The sequence below is a fragment of the Eulemur rufifrons genome, chromosome 28 (genome assembly GCF_041146395.1).
Source record: "Eulemur rufifrons isolate Redbay chromosome 28, OSU_ERuf_1, whole genome shotgun sequence".
Taxonomy (NCBI): domain Eukaryota; kingdom Metazoa; phylum Chordata; class Mammalia; order Primates; family Lemuridae; genus Eulemur; species Eulemur rufifrons.
The window spans coordinates 65,177,085-65,197,105 of NC_091010.1; the positions used below are offsets into that span (position 1 = coordinate 65,177,085).

The 20,021-nt window shown below is 54.4% G+C and overlaps 1 protein-coding gene across 3 annotated transcripts in view; it reads left to right on the forward strand.

Annotated features, from left to right (window-relative positions):
• The first annotated feature begins 2,238 nt into the window (after nucleotides 1-2,238).
• Nucleotides 2,239-20,021, forward strand: part of LHPP (phospholysine phosphohistidine inorganic pyrophosphate phosphatase) — a 101,544-nt gene continuing 83,761 nt past the window's right edge. For all 3 annotated transcript variants that reach the window (XM_069460406.1, XM_069460408.1, XM_069460407.1), the window contains exons 1-2: nucleotides 2,239-2,405; nucleotides 19,770-19,957. In XM_069460406.1, the coding sequence (XP_069316507.1) occupies nucleotides 2,281-2,405; nucleotides 19,770-19,957 (313 nt within the window). In that variant the 5' untranslated portion in view covers nucleotides 2,239-2,280. The remainder of the gene's footprint in view (nucleotides 2,406-19,769; nucleotides 19,958-20,021) is intronic.

Consider the following 20,021-nt stretch of genomic DNA (forward strand, 5'->3'; position numbering starts at 1 on the left):
GTCAGAATCTCTCTCTGACCTCTGCTTCTGTTGTCAGATCTCCTTCTCTGACTATGACTCCCCTGCCCCCCCAACTTTCCCTATGAGGACTCCTGTGATTACATGGGGCCCACTTGGCTCATCCAAAATCATCTCCTCACAAGATCTTAGGCTTAATCACATCTGCAAAGTCCCTTTTGCCATGTAAGTTTCTGAAGATGAGGATGTGGACATCTCAGGCGGGCATTATCCTGTCCACTGTAGTCCTCGAGATGGAAAGTAACTTGTCCAAGGGCACACACAGAGCTAGCTGTGAAAAGAGAACTACATGGAGGCTCACCCCACGGGCAGGAGTGCCCTTTCTCCCCCTCCCTGGCATGAAGCTAAAGCCCAGCCCCTCTCCAAGGTCCATTTCAGGCTGTCTCCTGCCCAGATGCCACTGCTGCCCTCCATAGCCCATGGAGTCCACCCTCTTGGCTGTGTCTGTGTTGCTCATTGGCAGTCGGCACACATTTAGTCAGCTGTCTTGAAGGTGTTCACTTGTTCTCTGCCCAGTCTTGACCCTTGAGGGCAAAGATCACACCTTGAACCTTTTTTTTTTTTTTTTACCCCTAGAGCCTGCTGCACAGAGTAGAGGCTCAGTATGTATATGGTTCATGTTTGTGGCACATTTTCCAGACTGACTCACTCAGCTCCTGTACCACAGAGTCTGGAAGGCTAGAAACTGCATTTCCCAGACTCCCTTGCAGGTTGGACTAGGTTCCACTAAGCCAGACACGGGGAAACTGAGGTGGTGGCCACAGGTGGAGAGAGGGAATCTTCAGAGGACACAGCGGTGGGTGTGCTTGGTTCTTTTGGGGCAGCAGTGCCAGGGGCTGTGTTATTAGGTTCCTGGCATCTTAGGAACCAAGTGATGAGGGCAGTGGTCCCAACGGAGCAGTAGCTGCCTGGCGCCTGGCTGTGCGGTACTTGAGCTTGGCTCCTCAGTGCCCTTGGAAATCTGTAAGCTCCTCATGTCCCCGCCCTCATTGCAGATCCCCAGAGGGCAGGAACTACATTTTATATTTCTTTTGTAAACAACTGTAAATAGCTCCCTCAGTAAGCTTATCAACAAAATATGCAGAATTCATCGAACTGGGTTAAAGCTCTAACATTCCGATGACTTTTTCATCCTTTCTTTGAATCAACAGCCTGAAATGGCCCCGGGCATGCTGGTTCAAGCCTGTAATCCCAGCACTTTGGGAGGCCAAGGCAGGAGGATCACTTGAGGACAGAAGTTTGAGACCAGCCTGCGTGGGCATCATAGCACTATGGTTGTGCCACGGCACTCCAGCCTGAGGCCACAGAGCCAGACCCCATTTCTTTAAATAAGAAAAAAAAACAACAGTCTGAAATCAGGTGGTGAAATAGTAATATGGTCCTTCTCTTTTGCAATCTGAAAGATAAATCAGACCAGAAGTCACATTTTCTCATTTCAATTTAATTACTTGAAAGGGTCAGAGGGCTTTTTATATCAATTTTTATTTATTGCAAAAATAATGTAACATTAAGTGGAATTTTGTAATTTATCCAAAAATCTCACTGGCCTAACAGATTGCGATATTCCCATTTTCTTCCCAGCGCGATTCCTACGCATCCTCATTTTTGTGGGGCTGTCTTCTGTATACAATTTTGTATTCTACTTTTTCATATAATGTTAGAACATTAAGCATTTTCCATGTCGTTACCTAGTCTTCAATTTTGATGGCGTATTTCTTTCAGTGGCCATGCTATAATTTTTTTGAACAATCCTTGTCCTCGAACGTTTATTTTTTTTTCCAGCTTGTTTTGGCGTCATAGCTTACACCGAAGTCATCGCCTTGGGCCTCGTTTCCTTAGCATTGCTTCCCTGGCGCGGGACTGTCCATCAAGGGGTTCCACTGGTGGTTAGGGGCTGTGACACTTCCGTGCTAGAGGACGGGAACACAACGAAGCCCTGGTACAGCCTGTTCTCTTTAATTTTTGTTACTTTTACAGGTGTCTTCTTGTCTCAACTTGGTTTTGACTATTTCGCAGGGACTTGTTTTCTGCTTTTGCTGCTCTTTGTCCACTGTTCTCCAGAGAAGAAGGGGGCCCATTTCGGGAGCACGTGACCCCGGAGCTCAGAGGCAGCGCCCACAGTTACGGGTTTGCGCCCGGCCGTCCCCGTGCCGCCGGACTACACTTCCCAGGCGCCCCTGCGCGGCGGGGGCGGGGGCGGGGGCGGGCGCGGGACGCGGCTGCCGGTTGGGACCCGGAGTCCGAGGTCCACGGCGGAGCGCGATGGCCGCGTGGGGCGAGCGGCTGGCGGGCGTGCGCGGGGTGCTGCTGGACATCTCGGGCGTGCTGTACGACTGCGGCGCGGGCGGCGGCAGGGCGATCGCCGGCTCGGTGGAGGCGGTGGCAAGGTGAGCGGGCCGCGGGCGGGCCGCCGTGGGCGCGGGGCTCTGGTTTCTGCCGGGTCCCTGGGGCCACCGCCGGGGGGCGGGGCTGCCACCCCGGCCCCGCCCCCGCCCCCGCCAAGCGCCGGCCCCTGACCGGCTGCGGCCGCGGGTGCGCGGGGACGTGGCCGCGCTGGGCCTCCGCGGGGCTGGGCTGCGCGGGCCGAAGGGCAGCCACTTGGTCCCTGTGGCTGCCGAGCGCTCCAAGTGTGGCTAGTCTGAATTAAGATGTGCTCTAAGTGTAAAATACACACCGGATAACGAGATTTAGTGAGAAGAATGTAAAATAGCTTACTGAAGTTATTTTATGTTGATTATATGTGGAAATGATAATACTTGTAATGTACCGTATTAGGTTAAATAAAATATTAAATGGATTCTACTTTTTTTTAACTTTGTTAATGTGCTTACTAGAAAACTTTAAATTACGTGTGTGGCTCGCATCATAATTCTATTGGACCGCATTGGTTCAGATGAGAGGAGAAGGGGGAGGAGCTCCGGCCGCCAAGCCTTGCCCTTGGGGGACACTCCAGGACCATCGCTGGACCTGGGCTTCCTAAGGCCTCACGCCGGCATCCCTGGCCAGCGCTGCGTGATGTTGATGGGCAGTTGAGAAGGGCTAAGTGCACAGGACTTGGCCTCCCACAGTCATTGGGGGGGGGGGTCCACCTGTCCTTGCAGGGACTCAGTTTACCTATCTGTAGATGGCAGCTAAGTGATCCTCTTGTTCCTTCTTAGAGGCCCACCCCACTCATCTGTATGTATGGGAGCTGCTAAGATAATAGGGACCCAAACCGCCCTGCATAGCAAAGCAGGAGGTGTTTGGGAGGCTGGAAACTTGGAAAAGGGAGACCTGGCCTCCAGGAGCCCCCGTGAAGGGCAGCCAGACCCAGGAGACCCCTGTGGCCCTGGCGTTGGCCCTCAGTGTCGGCTGGAGTCCTAGTTTTTTAACTGCCTTCCTGGCCTCTACCTTATTCTGCATCCATCACAGACGAGAGCATTATGTGCTGGCACCTGTGGGAATGGAGCAGCGGGCACTGGGCTGTGTTTTGGGGTGAAGCGGGCCTCACCTGGGGGAACAGGAGGCCAACACCTCAGTGCTGTGACTGAGGCAGGCAGGGCCTCATGATGCTCACGTCTGCAGGGGAGATGGATGGTAAAGCTACACACAGAAGAGTAAACCGAGTCACCACAGGTTGGTGTAAGTGATGTAAGACAGTGGGGTACTGAGAGAGCGTGACGGGGTGAGGGGGGCCTGTGCCAGAGAAGGGGGGCCGGATAGCTCCGAGGAGAAGGCATTGCCCGGGACCAGAGGGGCAGGAAAGTGCTCTCTGTGTGGAGAGGCAGAGGAAGCGCATTCCAGGCAGAAGGAACAGCAGCTGCCAGAGCCCGAGGAAGAGGGGACGTGGCAGGTGTGAGGAGCTGAAGGGCCCTGCGTGCCAGGGAGGAGGGGGCAGTGGCCACAGAGAAGTGTCCGGACTTTATCCTGAGTGGGAGGAAGTCAGTGAAGATTTTAGGTTGGTGTGTCATGAGATCTGGTTTTTGTTTTAAAGAAATTTAGATGTAAAAAGCGAAAACATGAGTGCAAGTGAAAGCAAAAGAGATTTCCTTTGAAATCTTGGGTTGAGTGAAAGCTTTCACATCTCTGCCTCCAAATCTAGGAATCAGCAACAGCAAATCAGCCCAGTAGGAGTATGGACAAAGGACATGAACAGCTTGTAAGAAAGGAAAAACGAGGGACCTAAAAGATGCTCAGCCTTACTCAAATAAGAGAAATGCAAATTAAAACTATACCGAGATGCCATTTTTCATCAATTTGAAAAAACTGGCAAAAATCCAAAAGTTTGAGAACCCATTGTCTTGGTGAGTTTGTGGAAACAGACCCTGCTATGCGTTGCTTGTGGGAGATTTATTTGACGTCTATCAGCAGTTCTACTTCTGAGAATTTGTCCTACCTCGTCCATGAGAAATGACACAAGTACAAGGTCTCTCACGGCAGTGCCTTTTGAAATAGCCAAAGACGGACAGAGCTCAAGTGTCCATCAGTAGGGGAGTATCCCAGTCCATCTGTCTATACACTGGAGTATAAAAAGGAGCGAGCACCCCTCTCTGTGGATATGCTGCTAGAGAGACAGCAAGCACACAACAGCATGCACAGTGCAACGTCTCTTGCATAGAAAAGGCAGAAATGCAAGCACGTATTCCTACCGCTGTGTTTGCATAAAGACACTGGAAGGACACAGGTTGCTTCAGAGTCTGTGGGAAGATTTGGGGGACAAAGGACAGGAGAACTGGGTGTTTGGAAGGAGGGTGGCAAAGACTCCTCACTGGATAACTTTGAATATCAACTTTTCTTTTGAGACGGAGTCTCTCTCTGTCACCTGGGCTAGAGTGTCGGGGCGTCAGCCTAGCTCACAGCAACTTCAGGTCCTGCCTCAGCCTCCCAAGTAGCTGGGATTACAGCCGCACGCCTCTATGCCCGGCTAATTTTTCTATTTTTAGTAAAGACAGGGTCTCGCTCTTGCTCAGGCTGGTCTCGAACTCCTGAGCTCAAGCAATCTTCCTGCCTTGGCCTCCCAGAGTGCTAGGATTACAGGTGTGAGCCACCGCGCCCAGCCTGTATGTATATTGACATTTTAAAGGTTTTTGAACCATGAGAATGCATTCCCACTCAAAATATTAAATTATTTCAAGAAGATCTCTCTGGCTGCAGTGTGGAGAATAGACTGGCAGGGGGGCACGAGGCAGAGGGTAAGAGAGCACACAGGGCCACCAGTTAGGAGACCACTGTAGTGGTCCAAGGGGAGCTGGTGGAGCTTGGACAAGGGAGGTGGCAATGGACAGAGGGAGCAGGGAGTGAATTAAAGAGGAGTTTTGGGAGTAAAACCAATGGGACCTGCTGATAGACTGGATATTGTGGGACCAGGAGGGACATGAGATAAAGGTGGCTTCCAGTGTCTGACTTGAGCACCTGGCAGGGTGGAGAGGAGCCAAGGAAGTGGACACGGGGCAGGTGTCATGACGTGTGTCAAACTCCTGGCCCAGCGCTTGGCACGCAGCAGCCCTTACAACAATGCAACCTTTAAATATCGTTGTCTATGTTACTAATGTAGGGACTCCTATTACACACGCTTTTAATTCTTTTAAAATCAGAGCCACTTAAAAACGACTTATCATTAAGGTAAATCATACAGGTATTGTGTGTGTAAACGCCGGTGACTTCTCACCGCTGAACCTGCCTGCGTAACCAGCGTTTCCGAGCCCCATCCACGTTCCTTGGCAGTTACTGTCCACCCTCCCCTCCCCCAGGGTAACCACTCCCCTGACCTCTAGAACTGTAGATTAGTTTCGCCTGTTATTAACTTGATATAAATGAAATCATACAGTATGTTCCCTTTTATGTCTTATTTCTTTCACTCAATGTTATATTTGAGAGATTTTTTGTGTCTGTGGCATGTAGTCGTAGATCGTTCATTCTCATTGTGTAGTGTTCCACTGAGTGAGTATCGCAAATTATCCATTCTCCTGTTGATGGAATATGGCTTCCCATTTGGGGTTGGTGGGAATAGTGCTGCTGTGAACATTCCGGAACATGTGTTTGGGTGAGCACACAGATGCATGTCTGTTGGTCATGCATCCATGGGGTGTCAGACCTGGGAGTGGAATTGCTGGCCCTAAGATGCAGGTATGTTCAGCTTTAGTAGATGCTGCCGAATAGTTTTCCAAAGTGGCTGTGCCAGTTTACATTTCAAGCCAGCGATATATGAGAGTCCCAGTTGCTCCATGTTGCAGTCAGAGCACACACCTCCCAGGCAGTGACGGCTGCAGGTGTGCAGCAGTGGCAGCCAAGACAACTGCTTTCGGAGAGCACATACTGTCTGCCAGGTGTAAGTGCGCTCCTCTTGCAGTCTCACTTAGAACCCAGTAGGAGCAACTGCAGCTCAGAGAGCAGAGGGCTTGCCAGTTGTCAGAGCTGGGACGGCCTGGGGACAATTTGAACCCTGGTCGCCTGACCCAGGCCCGTTCTTGGAATCCTTTGAGGGGGAAGAGGGCATTGGGAAAGGTCAGAAGCATCTCTCCAATAGTTTCTTCTGAGCAGAGGCTCCCAACCTGGTACAGAACTGTCCAAGAAATGCATGTGGCGTCCAGAGGGTGGCATCGAGAAGGGTTCTGCTAACCTTGGTGGGTTTTGCTGGCATCTTCTGCCTGATCCCCAGGGGGGTTTTGTTTTGATTTGATTTGACTCCTGCAGATTTATCTAGTTGGGTGTCTCTGGTAACAGCTACACTAAAATCTAACAGCAATATAATATCAACTTAAAATACACCACAGCCGGTTATGTAGCTGAGAGAGGCGTGTGAGATTGTTTTTGGTGAGGGCCAAGTACTCACTATCCTGGGAGGTTTGTCATTGTGCTGTTCTGGGGCCTGCAGAAATGACGGCCTGGTGTCTGAAACCCCCTGGACTTCCCACGTCACAGGACCAAGTCCCCACCCTCCGCCTGGTCCACCAGGGCCTTCTCAAGTGGCCTTTGTGGCATCTCCCCCTGGCTGGCAGCCCACACTGGGGTGCCCTGTAGTTCTTACTGACATTCGTTTGCTCTCTTCAGCTCTTCTGTCACTTTTTAAGGACAAGGCCCCTCCATCCCCCCAGACCCAGCCTCTGTGGGGCCAGCCCATCACACCCAGGCCCAGGGAAGCCCGTGTGCCCCTGGGTGCTGTGACAGGGGCCGGAGCAGCAGTGAAAGCGTGTGGGGAAACTTTCCCTCCAGTAAAACATTCCTGCTTTTGGAGTTTTCTGTGGGGATTTTCCAGAGATACAGGACACTTATTTTTCTCTCTTGGGGGCCAAGCCAAGAACGGACTCTAGCAGGAGTCTTCCATGGAACAGGCCCTGCTTGCCAAGACGCACAGCTCTGGCATCAGGGGGGGACGGTATGGCTTTTGCAGCCACCACCTTTCACTGTGTGGCCCCCTTGATATGCACGGCTCCCTTTGAAGTCCTGCAGGGGCTCAAAGGAAGTTCCTGGGGTGAGACCAGCAGCTGCAGAGGGGTGAGTGTGAGGGGCCCTAGGGTCATGGGGGAGCATAGGCCTCCGTGGCAGCTCCCCAGTGCTCTGAGCTCCTGGGTGGCATCCTCCATTCTGTGGGCCTGGGAGGAGTGGCTCGCTGTGGCCACTCTTCTCCCTGGATTTTCTTGGTGACAGGTGTCCTCAGATTTTATTGAGAGACACAGAGCACAGGGGAGTATAAACTGGCCTTGTTAAAATAATATTGCCACAGTAACAGTGGTCGCCATTCACTGAGGGTGGCCTGTCCTGTACCGGGCAGGTGCCTAACCACCCACCTCATTTCACAGCAGCCCCTGAAGCAGGGGTGCCTGCCCCTTTTCAAGGTGAGGACCAAGGCTTAGAGAGATTCAGGGACTAGAAGAAGTAGGAAAAGTGGCTGAGCCCCCATTAAAGGTGCAGGTGCACATTCATTCCTTCACGCACACCCCAGCAACCAAGCACTGAGCGCCCTGCCGTGCTAAGAACACGATTCTAGGTGCTGGGGCTTTGTGGCAGTGAACAGGCAGATGGAAGCCTGTGCCCTGGCAGAGCCGACTCTGCAGTAGAGGACGACAGTGGGCGACAGCACTAGTGCATCCCCATCTGAGAGATGGGAGCCCAGGGCTGGGGGGCCTGGCCATGCAGTCCCTGCGGTGAGCGAGCTGGGATCCGGAGATGCCAGGCTAAGAGCTTCCAGATGGAGGAACAAGAGGCTCAGGCTGGTGCTGCCCTCGCTTCCTGGAGCTGCAGGGCCCACTTTCTGCTCTAGGACTTGTGGGTGGGCGTGGCCACAGGCCGGGGACATCTGTAACCAGCTGAGTCCCCCCAACTAGCCCTTTATTGGAGCCCATTCTTGGGCGGATTGGGCTCCCCGAGGGGAGCCATTCAGAGGCTGGGCTGGGCACAGCAGGGGCTGCAGGGGCCCGCCTAGGGGCCCTGCCCAATGGCCCAGAGGCATCTGCATGTGAAAGGGGGGTGGGCATTTACTGCATCCTGTCGTGGCCACTAAAGCACATCTGCTGCGCCCAGCCCAGGCCTGGCCTGTCCTTGTTGGAGCCGGCGGAAGGAAGCAGGCTGGGCTGGGCCCAGGGCAGCCTCATAAAGCAATTCCCACCCAGGACCGCCCCATGGCCCTGACGCTGCTGAGCCAGGCCACAGCCGGTCCTTCCAGTGGCACCTGTCAATCGCCAGTGTGCACCTGCAGCCTTGGGGACCCTCTCAAAACGCAGGTGGCTCCCAGCAGGTCTTGAAGCAGTAAGGGACCAGGGCCAGGTGAACTTTGATGTCTGGCTAGTCCTGGGATCCTGGGACTTCCTCCTCCTCCATGCTTGGCTGCCCTGACACCATCTGGCCTGAGGGACACGGGTGCCCAGCAGTAGCAATAACAACAGTAACAATAATAATGATAATAATGTGGGCTGCGCAGCCTCATCCCACCCCTAACACGTGGTGTGGCACCTGCCAGAGAGGACCTGCAGGACATTGTGGGGGGCATTTGTTTGAGGTTGTTTAAGCCAACAGGAGCTTTCCTGACTCAGCCTGGACCTTGGACAAGGGGTATTTGTCATGTGCTGTCATTTGCGCTGCCATTTACCGTCAGGAGGTGAAGCAGCTGCCTGCAGAGGTGGCGGAGAGTGGGAAGAGCACGCTGCTCTCCTCATCCCGGGCTCCGCGTTTTCTCTCTGTCCCTCCAGCTTTTTAAATTTCATAAGAAATAGGTGGTTTCCCTACGTAGACATTCCCACCGGCACGTGAATACACAGAGAGAAAAGTCCAAGTCCTCCGTCACTGGCCCAATCCCAGTCACTTCCCCAGGGTGACACGGCAGATCCTTCCAGATCTTTCCTTGGTATTCCCCAAAAAGCACAGAGGAGTTTGAGACACAGCTCCTGCCTTCCTGATTCTCGTTCAGTCCTGGGGCCACTGGCCCGTCACACTCTCCACTGCCCGCTGCCCCTGCCCTCCTCGCTCCAGACTTGCGTTTTGTGAGTGCCCAGGTCACCAGAGGCCAGAGACCCCCTTCAAGTCCCCAAGCTGGAGGTTTTCAACTCCATGTAGCCTCAGAGCATTTATCCCCCAAATCAAATTTGGGACAGAACTCCAAAATTTAAAAAAGACATATAAAAGAATAATCTGAATAGTGTATGTTTTCTATATTTAACGTTATAATGTTATTTTGAGGTCATTCGGTGAAAATGGTGGAAGCGTTTTGATGAACAGCAACGTGGACGTCTGGGGCAGGGGACGGCGCAGCCCAGGTTGGGCATTCCGCATGGGATGTGTGCCGGAGCAAGCTGCTGTCGGGAGGGCGTGGGTGGGCGCACTGCGGCTTGTCCAGGCTGCAGACTGTGCAGCTGTGAGAAGGAAGGGGCTAGCTCTGCTGGATGCTGTGCACACTAAGTGAAAAGCTACAGAGCAATGTGTATAAAATTCCATTTTTGTTAAGAAAAAGAAAGGAAATACAACCACCCTCATATATCTGGGGTAGAGAATAATAAATCCCGAACTTGAGCTGTGTGGAGGGAAACTGAGGAAGGTTGCCAGGCTGTGCAAGAACTGTTGGGAGTAAGATGTGATTCCCAGTTTCTGATCTCAGCCTTGTGGGCAAGGTCACCCTGTGGAAATCAAGGGCGGCCGGGTGGGGGTTCTGGAGCGGAGTTACCGGTTCACCTGGACAGATGCTGTGTCTGCCAGGGAGCCCTTGGCCAGTCAGGAGGCGAGCGGGGCACAAGTTACCCACAAAGTCCGCAAAATGCAGCTGTGACCCCGCCCCCAGCACCCCAAGGATGTACAGAGAAGCCGCACTGGCAAAGCAGTGCCCGAGCCGGCCCACTGCGGTGTGCAGGGCAATTGCCCCTTCCCCGGGGGCAGGGAGGTTGCTGCCCAGCTTGGAGAGGAGGAGCCTAACATTTGGAGAGGTGACAGGCTTGCTCAAAGACACTTCTCAAGGGGAAGGAGTAGAGGCTGGTGCCTTCGCCAGGGCAGGTGCCACCTCTTACCTGTCACAGCTTTATGCTGTCACCTAAAAAGTCAGTGTGTATGTCTGTAGTCCCAGCTACTTGAGAAGCTAAGGTGGGAGGGTGGCTTAAGCCCAGGAGTTTGAGGCCAGCCTGGGCAACATAGCAAGACCCTATCTCAAAAAAAAAAAAAAGTGGTAGGTGTCAGACCTAGTGGGTGAGAGCCTAGGCTTCCAATCTCTGCCCCATAGTTGCTGGGTGGTCTACAGCAAGTTCCTTAGCCTTTTTGTGCCTTGGTTTCTTACCTGTAATATCTGTGTCATAGGGTGTAAGAATTAGTGAGCTGCTTTCTCACTTAATTTTAGGCTGGACATGGTGGCTCATGCCTATAATCCTAGCACTCTGGGAGGCCAAGGCAGGAGAATCTCTTGAGATCAGGAGTTCTAGGCCAGGTTGAGCAACAATGAGACCCTGTATCTACTAAACATAGAAAAAATTAACTGAATGCAGTGGAGCACACCTGTAGTCCCAGCTATTAGGGAGGCTGAGGCAGGAGGGTGGCTTAAGCCTGGGAGTTTGAGATTGTAGTGAGCTATGATGACACCACTGCACTCTAGCTGGGGTGACAGAGTGAGACTGTGTCTCAAAAAAAGCCAAAAAAACCCATGTTTTACTTATTCCACATTTAGGAGCTAGAGGAGCATTTTGTTGTTTGAAGGGTCAGATGATTTTGAAGAGCGGGCTCTGTGTGAATAAGCAGTGTTTTAGTTGTTGAACCACCACGTTGCTTTGAAAACAGCAGCACTCATGAGGCCGACATAAAAAGCTCCGCTCTGCCCCTGGGCGGGTCACTCAGCCCCTGCAAACTGCAGGTCCCCATCTGGAAATGGGAATATGACCCCACCTCTCCGACTGCCACCAGGATTCGATGTGAGTGTGGGTAAAGCCTTGGGGGTGAGGGGGGAAGCACCATCACTGGCTATTGCTGGGGCTTCCTCCCTCCTCTCCACGCTCCCCGCTGCCGTGACCTTTCCCCTCTTTCAAAAGGTGCCCCCTGGAAGTACCCTCCGGGCTCCTGCTGTGGGCACCTCGCTGCTCCTGTGAGACGCTGCCTGCCTCGAGGGCCGAGATGCCCCAGCACCTGGCATGGGGTTTGTCAGAGATGTGGTTTTCGTTGTCACTGTCACAGTCATCACTGCCATTTACTGAGTGTTTGAAATGTATGAGCTGCTTCCCAGATGTTTGTTTTTTAATATGTTCTCCGCATAGTAGCCCTGTCCAGTAGCTACGTTAGTGCCTCATTTCACAGATGAGGAAACTGAGGTTGAGGCAGGTGAGGGGGCAGGTGAGGTGGCAGGTTGCGGTCACACAGAGGAGGGGTGTCTGCTTCCAGAGCCAAGCTCCCACCTTACTTTGGCATGCCTGGCCTCTGTCCCCTGCAGCGCCTGGCACTGGACCAGCTGTCGTGGTGCTCGGGGACCACTGGCTGCTGGCTGAGCTTCTTGGGCTGGGAAGTGGCAGAAAGAACCCCAGATTCCCCCCAGCATGCCCTGGGACACCTTGTGTCCCTCTGGGCCTCAGTCTCCCTGTGAAATGAGCCGTGTAGGTCGGACGATCTCCGGGTTCACCTCTGGCTTGCAGATTCCTGGGCACTTGATCGTAGGTTGTGTTTATTCATTGCTGTTAAATCCATGCTCGTGAGCTCAGCATGTCCCTGTGACCTGAGCCGTGACTCCGGCACATCAAAGGGAACACCTGGATGTGTGTTCTGTGGGCGGGCGAGGAGGGCACGGGCATGGGGAGGTGTGCCACATGTTTCGTAAGGGCCCTGGCTGGGGCTCTGCCCGTGTCTGCTTGACCTCATTGCCATCCTCCTGAGGTCACTGGCCAGCTGCCCCGGACTGAGGCCCAGCCAGGGCCCAGCCACTGCGTCACTGTGTCTCTTTTCTCCATACAGACTTTGGACTCTGACGACACACAGGTGTGTGCCACTGCCCCACAGAGTGTCTGGCAGAGCATGGGGAGGACTCTATGGTCAGGGACCAGGGGGCGAGGGCTGGGGACAGCTGGCCCCCAGTCTAGCTGGCAGGTCTGTCCTGTGGGTCATCAGGAAGGAGGAGGAAGCACAGCAGGCCCAGCTGGAGCTAGTGGCAGTGACCTCTGCTCAAGACCTTCAGGGTCACCTCTGTGCCCAGCCTCTACCTGGTCTCCTGCCTGGCAACCCTGGACAGCCGGAAGGCCACTGTTGTTCCATTCGTGGCTGGGGCTTAAGGACCCCCGGAGTTTGGCTGTGGATGCTCAGCTGTCAAGGGCAGACGCTGGTGCCCAGCTGGGAAGCCAGGCCCCGTCCTGCAGGGGCAGGAGCCTTTCTCTTGCTGCTGCTGCCACTGCACCCGAGCTGGAGCACATCAGGGACACGGGAAGCTGGGCCAGGCCCATCCTGGATCGGTGTGGGCATCCCTGGGGATATGTGGATAACTGCATTTTTCTACTGAAAAAGCAACTCTGCTCTGCTCATGGGCTCTCATTTGACCTTCTATTTAAAAAAATTGGATTCTTTCAGGAAATGAGCACCTTGCAGGTTTCAAGTCTCCAAGTGTGTTTTCAGTCTCCTTTGCTTTCCAAAAGGGAAGCAACTGAAGATCTCAAAATCAGTGGCTGGCACTGCCCAGAAACTCTGGTATTGAAAATATCTTGGGGCCGGGTGCAGTGGCTCATGCCAGTAATCCTAGCACTCTGGGAGGTCGAGGCAGGAGGATCACTTGGGGTTAGGAGTTCGAGACCAGCCTGAGCAAGAGCGAGACCCCGTCTCTACTAAAAATAGAAAACTAGTTGGGTATGGTGGCATGCGTCTGTAGTCCCAGCTACTTGGGAGGCTGAGGCAGGAGATTGCTTGAGCTTGGGGAATCTGAGGTTGCTGTGAGCTATGTTGACACCACTGCACTCTAGCCTGGGCAACAGAGCGAGACTCTGTCTTAAAAAAAAAAAAAAAAAAAAATCTTGGTGCTACTGGGGCCTCGGGTGGACACTGCTGCCTGTCTTTCCTTCACAACAACCCCTGAAGGGTGCTTAGTGTCCTTTGTCCTTTCCCCTCGGAGGAAACTGAGGCTGGAGCCTGGTTCCATTTCAGTAGTGCCAGGGAGCCTCATCCCACACCAGCTGATCTGCCTTGTGGCCCCAGTAGGCAGGGGCAGGATGGGGGTCAGGGAGGCTGGAGCCCAGGGGGGGATGCCCCTCCCTGCCCACCTCCACATCCCCTTTCCCTCGGCCCATCCAATCTGGAATTGAGTCATTTAGGTGCTTCTCTCAGTAAAGCATCTGCCTGCTGGGTGCTGGTACTGTGCCAGATATAGTTGGGGTGCAATTCTGGAGAGCACCCAGGGGAACTCAACGCAGGAAAGTGCTGGTCACTTCCTGCCAGTCTTGGGCCCCTGTGAACCTCTGAGCTGCTGTTTCCCAAATTCAAACTTCACTTTGTGGATCAGGCAGCACATTCAACCTGTGAACTGCTGCCCAGAGCCCTTTGATGGCACTGTCCCCAAGGGTCCCCTGTGGCCCTACTCAACAGCTCCCTGTACCCCTGTGGTCCCCTGAGCACCTGGTGGGTCCCTCTTCTGGTCTCTGTGACTCTGGGCCTGGGCGCTGCCCACCCAGAGTCCCAGAGCCCCAGAGCCCAACCTAGGAGACACCAAGGTGACACCCACGTTGGTAAAGCAAGGCTCTGGTCATTGGGGATGTAGCTGATCATGCACCAGAGTGCCCCCAGGTGCTGCCCTCGGCTCAGCTGTTCTTGGGCACCAGGTGTGGGCAGGGTGCTGACAGGACATAGCCTGGCCCTCAGGGAGCCCTGGCCTGGCAGAGGAGGCAGAAGGAAGGTGGTTGTGAGCAGAGAAGCAGGGACAGCTGTTTACACCCAGCTGTGGGGGCTTGGACTCTGCCTTGGAGCACGGGGGCCTCCCATTGGAGGGGACGTGAACCCTTGTAGGATGAGGGATCTGGCCGCAGGGGAGGGTGACAGCAAAGCTCAGGGTGATGAGAGGGCCTCTGGGTCAGGCAAAGGTGACACATTCCACTGGCTGAAAGGGAAGGGGGGGGAGGGGGACCCAGCTGGGGGGTCTTGTGCTGCTAGTTCCCTGGCAGCCTCCTGCCTCCTGCCCGCCTCCACTCCCAGCCCCTCCCAGGGGAGCCCCTGGCCCTCTCCAGATTCCAGGACTTGGCCGAGCTGGAGAGGGCAGGCTGCTGAGCTGTCCCAAGGTCACTCAGGATGTCCAATAATTGTCCTAACACTTTACCTGCTACGGAACGATAATGCGAGGGCTTTCATTATTTTCGGGTGAGCGCTCCTGGCAGATGCCGACAGCCAGCAGATGTGTAAAGTCCGAGGTGATTTGTAAGGGACCGGCTCATCTGATGCACGGTAATTGCAGTGGGCGACGTTGTCACTCAGCGGTTCGTCCCGGCCTGCTGGGAGGAGGTGAAGGTCAGTGCAGAAATCCAGTTGGGCCCCAGGAAGTGGGGGGATTTGCCCCCAGGAAGTGGGGCTGTGTGCTGACGCAGGGCTGTGGTCTTGGAGGGGCTGTCTGACGGCCAGGGCCCTGCAGAAGCCCCTCTCCCTGAGGGTCTTGGCTGCTGGGGGTGGGTAGCCCTTCCCAGAGCTGGGCCTGCTCCATGCTGGAGTCCCTCTTTGCAGGGTCCTTTGCAGCTCTCTGCAAGCTGTGCCTGGGTCCTCAGCCATGCCAGACGTGGGCTTTCCTGACCTTCTGGAATTCTTGTGTCTCAGGCCTCCGAGGGCCCAGTCTGTGACATCTGGCAGCAGGCTCTGCCAAGGGATGGTGAGAGTTTGGTTTCTTGGGTGTCTTGGTCGGCTTGCGCTGCCATGACAAGTACACTGTGTGGGGCTTCCCTAACAGACCTTTGTTTTCCAGAGCTCTGAGGCTGGAAGGCTGAGATTGGGGTGTCCGTGTGGCCAGTTTTGGGGGAGGCCTCTCTTCCTGGTGTGTGAGCAGCTGCTTTCTTGGTGTGTGCTCACCTGGCCTCCTCTCTGTGCTGGCACGGAAAGGGGAGGAGCGAGCTCTGGTGTCCCTTCTGAGGACACTAATCCTAACATATCAGGGCCCCACCCTATGACTTCATTTAACCCGAATGACCCTACAAAGGCCCCATCTTCAAATACAGTCACATTGAGGGCTAGGACTTCACCATAGGAATTTTGTGGGGACAAAATTCCATCCATAGAGTCAGCCATTCAGGGCCCCTGTTGTCACTCGCCATTTCACACGTGCAGCCCACGCACCCCTCCCAGCTGCAGTCTTCATTTGCCGTCCAGCAAGACACCCGGGAGCTGAGCTGGGCCTGTGTTCTGGGCCCTTACCCGGGGCCCAGGGTCTGGGGAAGTGCCAGCTGCCTTTGCTGCCTGGTGGAGGGCCCGCCCGTGCCACCGCAGGGCTGTGGGCTTTGCTGCTTACAGGCCTCGTGGCCCTGGGCAGGTCCTGGCCTCCCAGGGCCTCTGTTTTCTGTCTCTAGAGTGGGGATGCTGGTTCTTGCCTCCCAGGCTCGTTTACTCTGTCTGTCCACACGTACTAGTAAGGGCCACCTGCGAGCCAGGCATCTGGCCTGGGGACGTGTGTGAGGGACAACAGATGCCTTGGGGCCCGAGGGCGGAATCAGATGGTGGATACCGAGGGCAGGCACCGTGCTCACCCAGAGGCAGGGCTTGATATAGTGTCGCATTAATATTTTACAATTTTCATGGTAATAGTGAATACTTTTATTATTTCTAGTGATTTAAAATAAGGAAGAGACAGCCTGGGACTGGTCCCCGGGGTCTGTCGTGGCACCAAAAGGGGGCTTGGTCTGGAGGCACCAAAGGACAGGATCCAGAGGACTTGCCCGAGCGTCTCACACTAGGTTTTCAGGGACAGATCGTATCTCTGAACCCGTACGTGGTTTTAAGAGCCTGTGTTTGGATGAACTTACATGGGTGTTTCAGAGGAGACCGATGGCTTCAGTGTCCCGAAGTGAGTTCCGTGATTCACTCATTTTTCACCCCGTGTGAAGTTGTGTTTGGAATGACAGATGTGAGGCACTGTCATCGCACTGTCACACGCATTGTTCACTGTTCTGAGAAGGTCACATCATCATTCATTAGCAATAATTAGTCCCCCGGGACCCCCTGCACTTCTTCACTCAACTGCTCCATTAACCTGGGTGCGAATCGCACGTTCCAGGCGCCAATCAATGGAGATCTGCCCGTAATGCACAAGGTGATGCTATTAGTTACAATATATTAACTGCCTAATTTAAAAATAAAAACGCTATCTTTATGAAGGGCAATTAACCACTAAGTGTAATTGATAATTCATAAACCTCTGATTAGGAAAGACAAATACTAAGAAAGGAATGAATCAGCTGGGCGATTGAAGACATTGTCAGCCTCGCTGTCACTGAGCTGTCGGTAGATCTACAGATTTCTCACTAAATTGCACCTGTCAGCTGGGAGGGCTGGGAGGGCCTAGAGGCTCATCCCAACATGGGAATGCGTGTTTTTACCACTGAAGCCAGTCTGTTTCTGTCGGGGCTTGTAAGGGGTCTGCAGGCCCAGGGACACCCTCTGGCAAGTAGCTGATGAGGTCATTTAGAATGTTCCATCAGTCAGTCATTCTGCAAACATCTATGGAGGGCCTGGTGTGTGCCAAGCCCTGTGGGAAGCCCCAGGGATGCCATGGAGAACCGAACAGACCCCATCCCTGAACTCGTGATGCACACAGGCCAGGGAGAAAGACAATGAACAAATGCATACACCGGGTGGTTGGAGATACCGGGTGGTTGGAGATACCGGTTAGTGTTATAAAGAAAAACTGTGACAGAGACAGGGCAGGGGCATAGGCCCCCAGGATGGTGGGAGAAGGGGCCATTGGCCTGAGACAGGCCACCTTCCTAGTTGATGTTACCACAGAGGGCCAAATTTGCAGTCCCCCCAACACCCTAGTAGTGGGGTGAGTGCCTGGCTCATCCCTGCCTCTCCACGGTCCTCCCCTCCAGCCCCACCTTCCACGTTCCTCCAGCTGCCCGTTCTTCCTACCCGAGAGGGCGGGGCCCGTGCACGCCCACCCGCCGCAATGGTGGGCTGTTCTTCCCGCCATCTTGTCCACCCCGCAAGTGCCCAGGTGGCCCTGGGTCTTCCAGGATGTCTTCTCTAAGACCCCACACTGGGTCGTGCTCTTTCCCCCGTCCATAGGACACTGATTTCCTATTCCTGACTCCACTGTAAGTAGAAATCAGCCCTTGTCCCCAAAGTTTCAGTCTCAGGAGGGGGAACAGAAAGCTGTTGGCATTTCTGGGCCTCAGTCTCCTCCCCCATAAAGTGGGATAAATTACGTTCTCATTGGGGTTGAAAGTGAGCTGAGTTGTTGATTGGGTCTCACTTACTCAAATGGAAGTTTCAGGCCTTAGTTCTGAGTAACTGGGTCGAATCTGTGTGTTGTTAATACCTCTGGATTCCTCTGACAAGCATGTACCTCCTCTCTATGTGTGTTTCTTTTTAGAGACAGGGTCTCACTCTGTCACCCAGGCTGGAGTGCAGTCATAGCTCACTGCAGCCTCAAACTCCCGGGCTCAAGCAATCCCCCTCCTTAGCCTTCCAAGTAGTTGGGACTGTAGGCATGCGCCACCATGCCTGGCTAATGTAAAAAAACTTATTTTTGTAGACATGGGGCCTTTCTATGTTGCCCAGGCTGGTCTCAAACTTGTGGTCTCAAGCAGTCCTCCCACCTTGGCCTCCGAAAGTGCGGGGATTAGAGATGTCAGCTGCTGTACCTAGCCCTTATAAGTGTATTTTTTATAAATTATAAATTATGCATTTGAAACTGTTAATGTATGGCTTAGATTATTTAAAATACACAACTTGAAAGGATGGGTGAAGAGTCAACACGTCTTCCTGCGTCCTTGGAGACCAGTGAAGTGTACGTGTTTAGGGACCTGCCAGAGAACAGTGTTGGTGACAGGGTAGTTGGTTAATTTTACTAGGCTTTCTTAGAAGTGCCTCCTGGGACTGGCAGCCTGTTTTCTTTTCCACGACTCCACACTGCAACTCTGCGCAGATGCCACGTGTGACCACTGCCTCACCGGGCTGGGTTGTGCTTCTCTGGCACGCTGGTCCCCTGCTGGTGGGCACCTGGCCCTCTGGCCTCCTCTCCCTACGCAGACGCCCGCGCACCGGCTCTCTCCCAGGGTCTGCTCTTCCTTCACCTCTTTGTAGGCCCACTGGAACCTTCTCTCCCTGAGGATCTCGGTGCCAGAGCTGCTTCCCCAGGGGGGCCTCCCCCAAATGGCCCAACCCACCTGGTCACCCTCTGTCTCTTCACCCCGCGTAGGGCCTCTCCTTTCCCTTCTTCTGTGGGCTTCCTTGTTCGGTGCCAGCCTCCCACCCACCCGCCCGACTGTGTCCTGGGGAACGGGGGTCTTGCCGCGCTCGAGGCCGCAGTCCCATGCCCTAGCCCACTAATCACGTGTCGAAGGGTGAATGCTGTCTCACTGGGGGCCCGTTCAGCATCTGCCGTGTGGTTTTGCAGTCGGAGAACTTGCCCACGTGCGGCTGGGGTGGGGCAGGTCTCCCTTGAAGCCAGGTGGGGAGACGCTCGGTGCTGCTGGCGACCTGCAGCATCTCAGGTTCCCGTCGCCTTAATGTCGGGTTGGGACAGGGTGGCTTGTCTCGTCCGTCCATCCCGGAATAGTCGTGTCCCTGACGGCTTCGGCAAGCCTTTTCTTCATCAATAGTGGTGGGGGACAAAACTGGACTTGGTCCCTCTGCTGTGCACTCTGGGAAAATATGGATCAGGAGTGAATACGGCACGGACAGATGCAGCTCAGACGCAAGGCGGAAATGCAGAGTATCAGGGAAGGTGCAGAGAAATAGCTGTGGATGTGCAGAGGCGTCTTCCAGCCAGGCCGAGGACGGGGTGACGGAGGGGAAGCGCTGAGTGGGTCTTCGGGGTGGGTAGAATTGCCATAGGTGCAGGTAGAGGGAGAGGCATAGACAGAGAAGGTCAGGTGGGGAACCCTGGGGAGTCTCAGCTGTGTCGAGTCCAGTGAAGATGGGAAGGAGGGTATGGGGTCACGGTATGGGATCCCCTAAAAAGGGGTCTGCTTCAGCGCAGAAACCCCAGCTTGGACACACCTGGAGTCAGTCAGGGCCACTCAGGGACTCACTGTGCCGTGGCCTCGGGCTCTAGTGGTTGCCCGTGGAGCGCGTCTGTCCCTCGCTTCCTTCCCAGGGGCCCACACTCCACGTGCCGACACATCCCTCAGCTTGTCCTCCCCCTACAGACTGAAGCGGTCCCACCTGAAGGTGAGATTCTGCACCAATGACTCACAGAAGTCCCGGGGAGAGCTGGTGGGGTTGCTTCGGCGGCTGGGATTCGACATCTCTGAGGACGAGGTGACCTCCCCGGCACCGGCCACCTGCCAGATCCTGAAGGAGCGAGGCCTACGGCCACACCTGCTTATCCACGAAGGTAGGCCTGCCAGCCTCGGGCCTCATGGGGTGGAAGTTCCCCTTTTCCAGGGTGGGCATGGGGA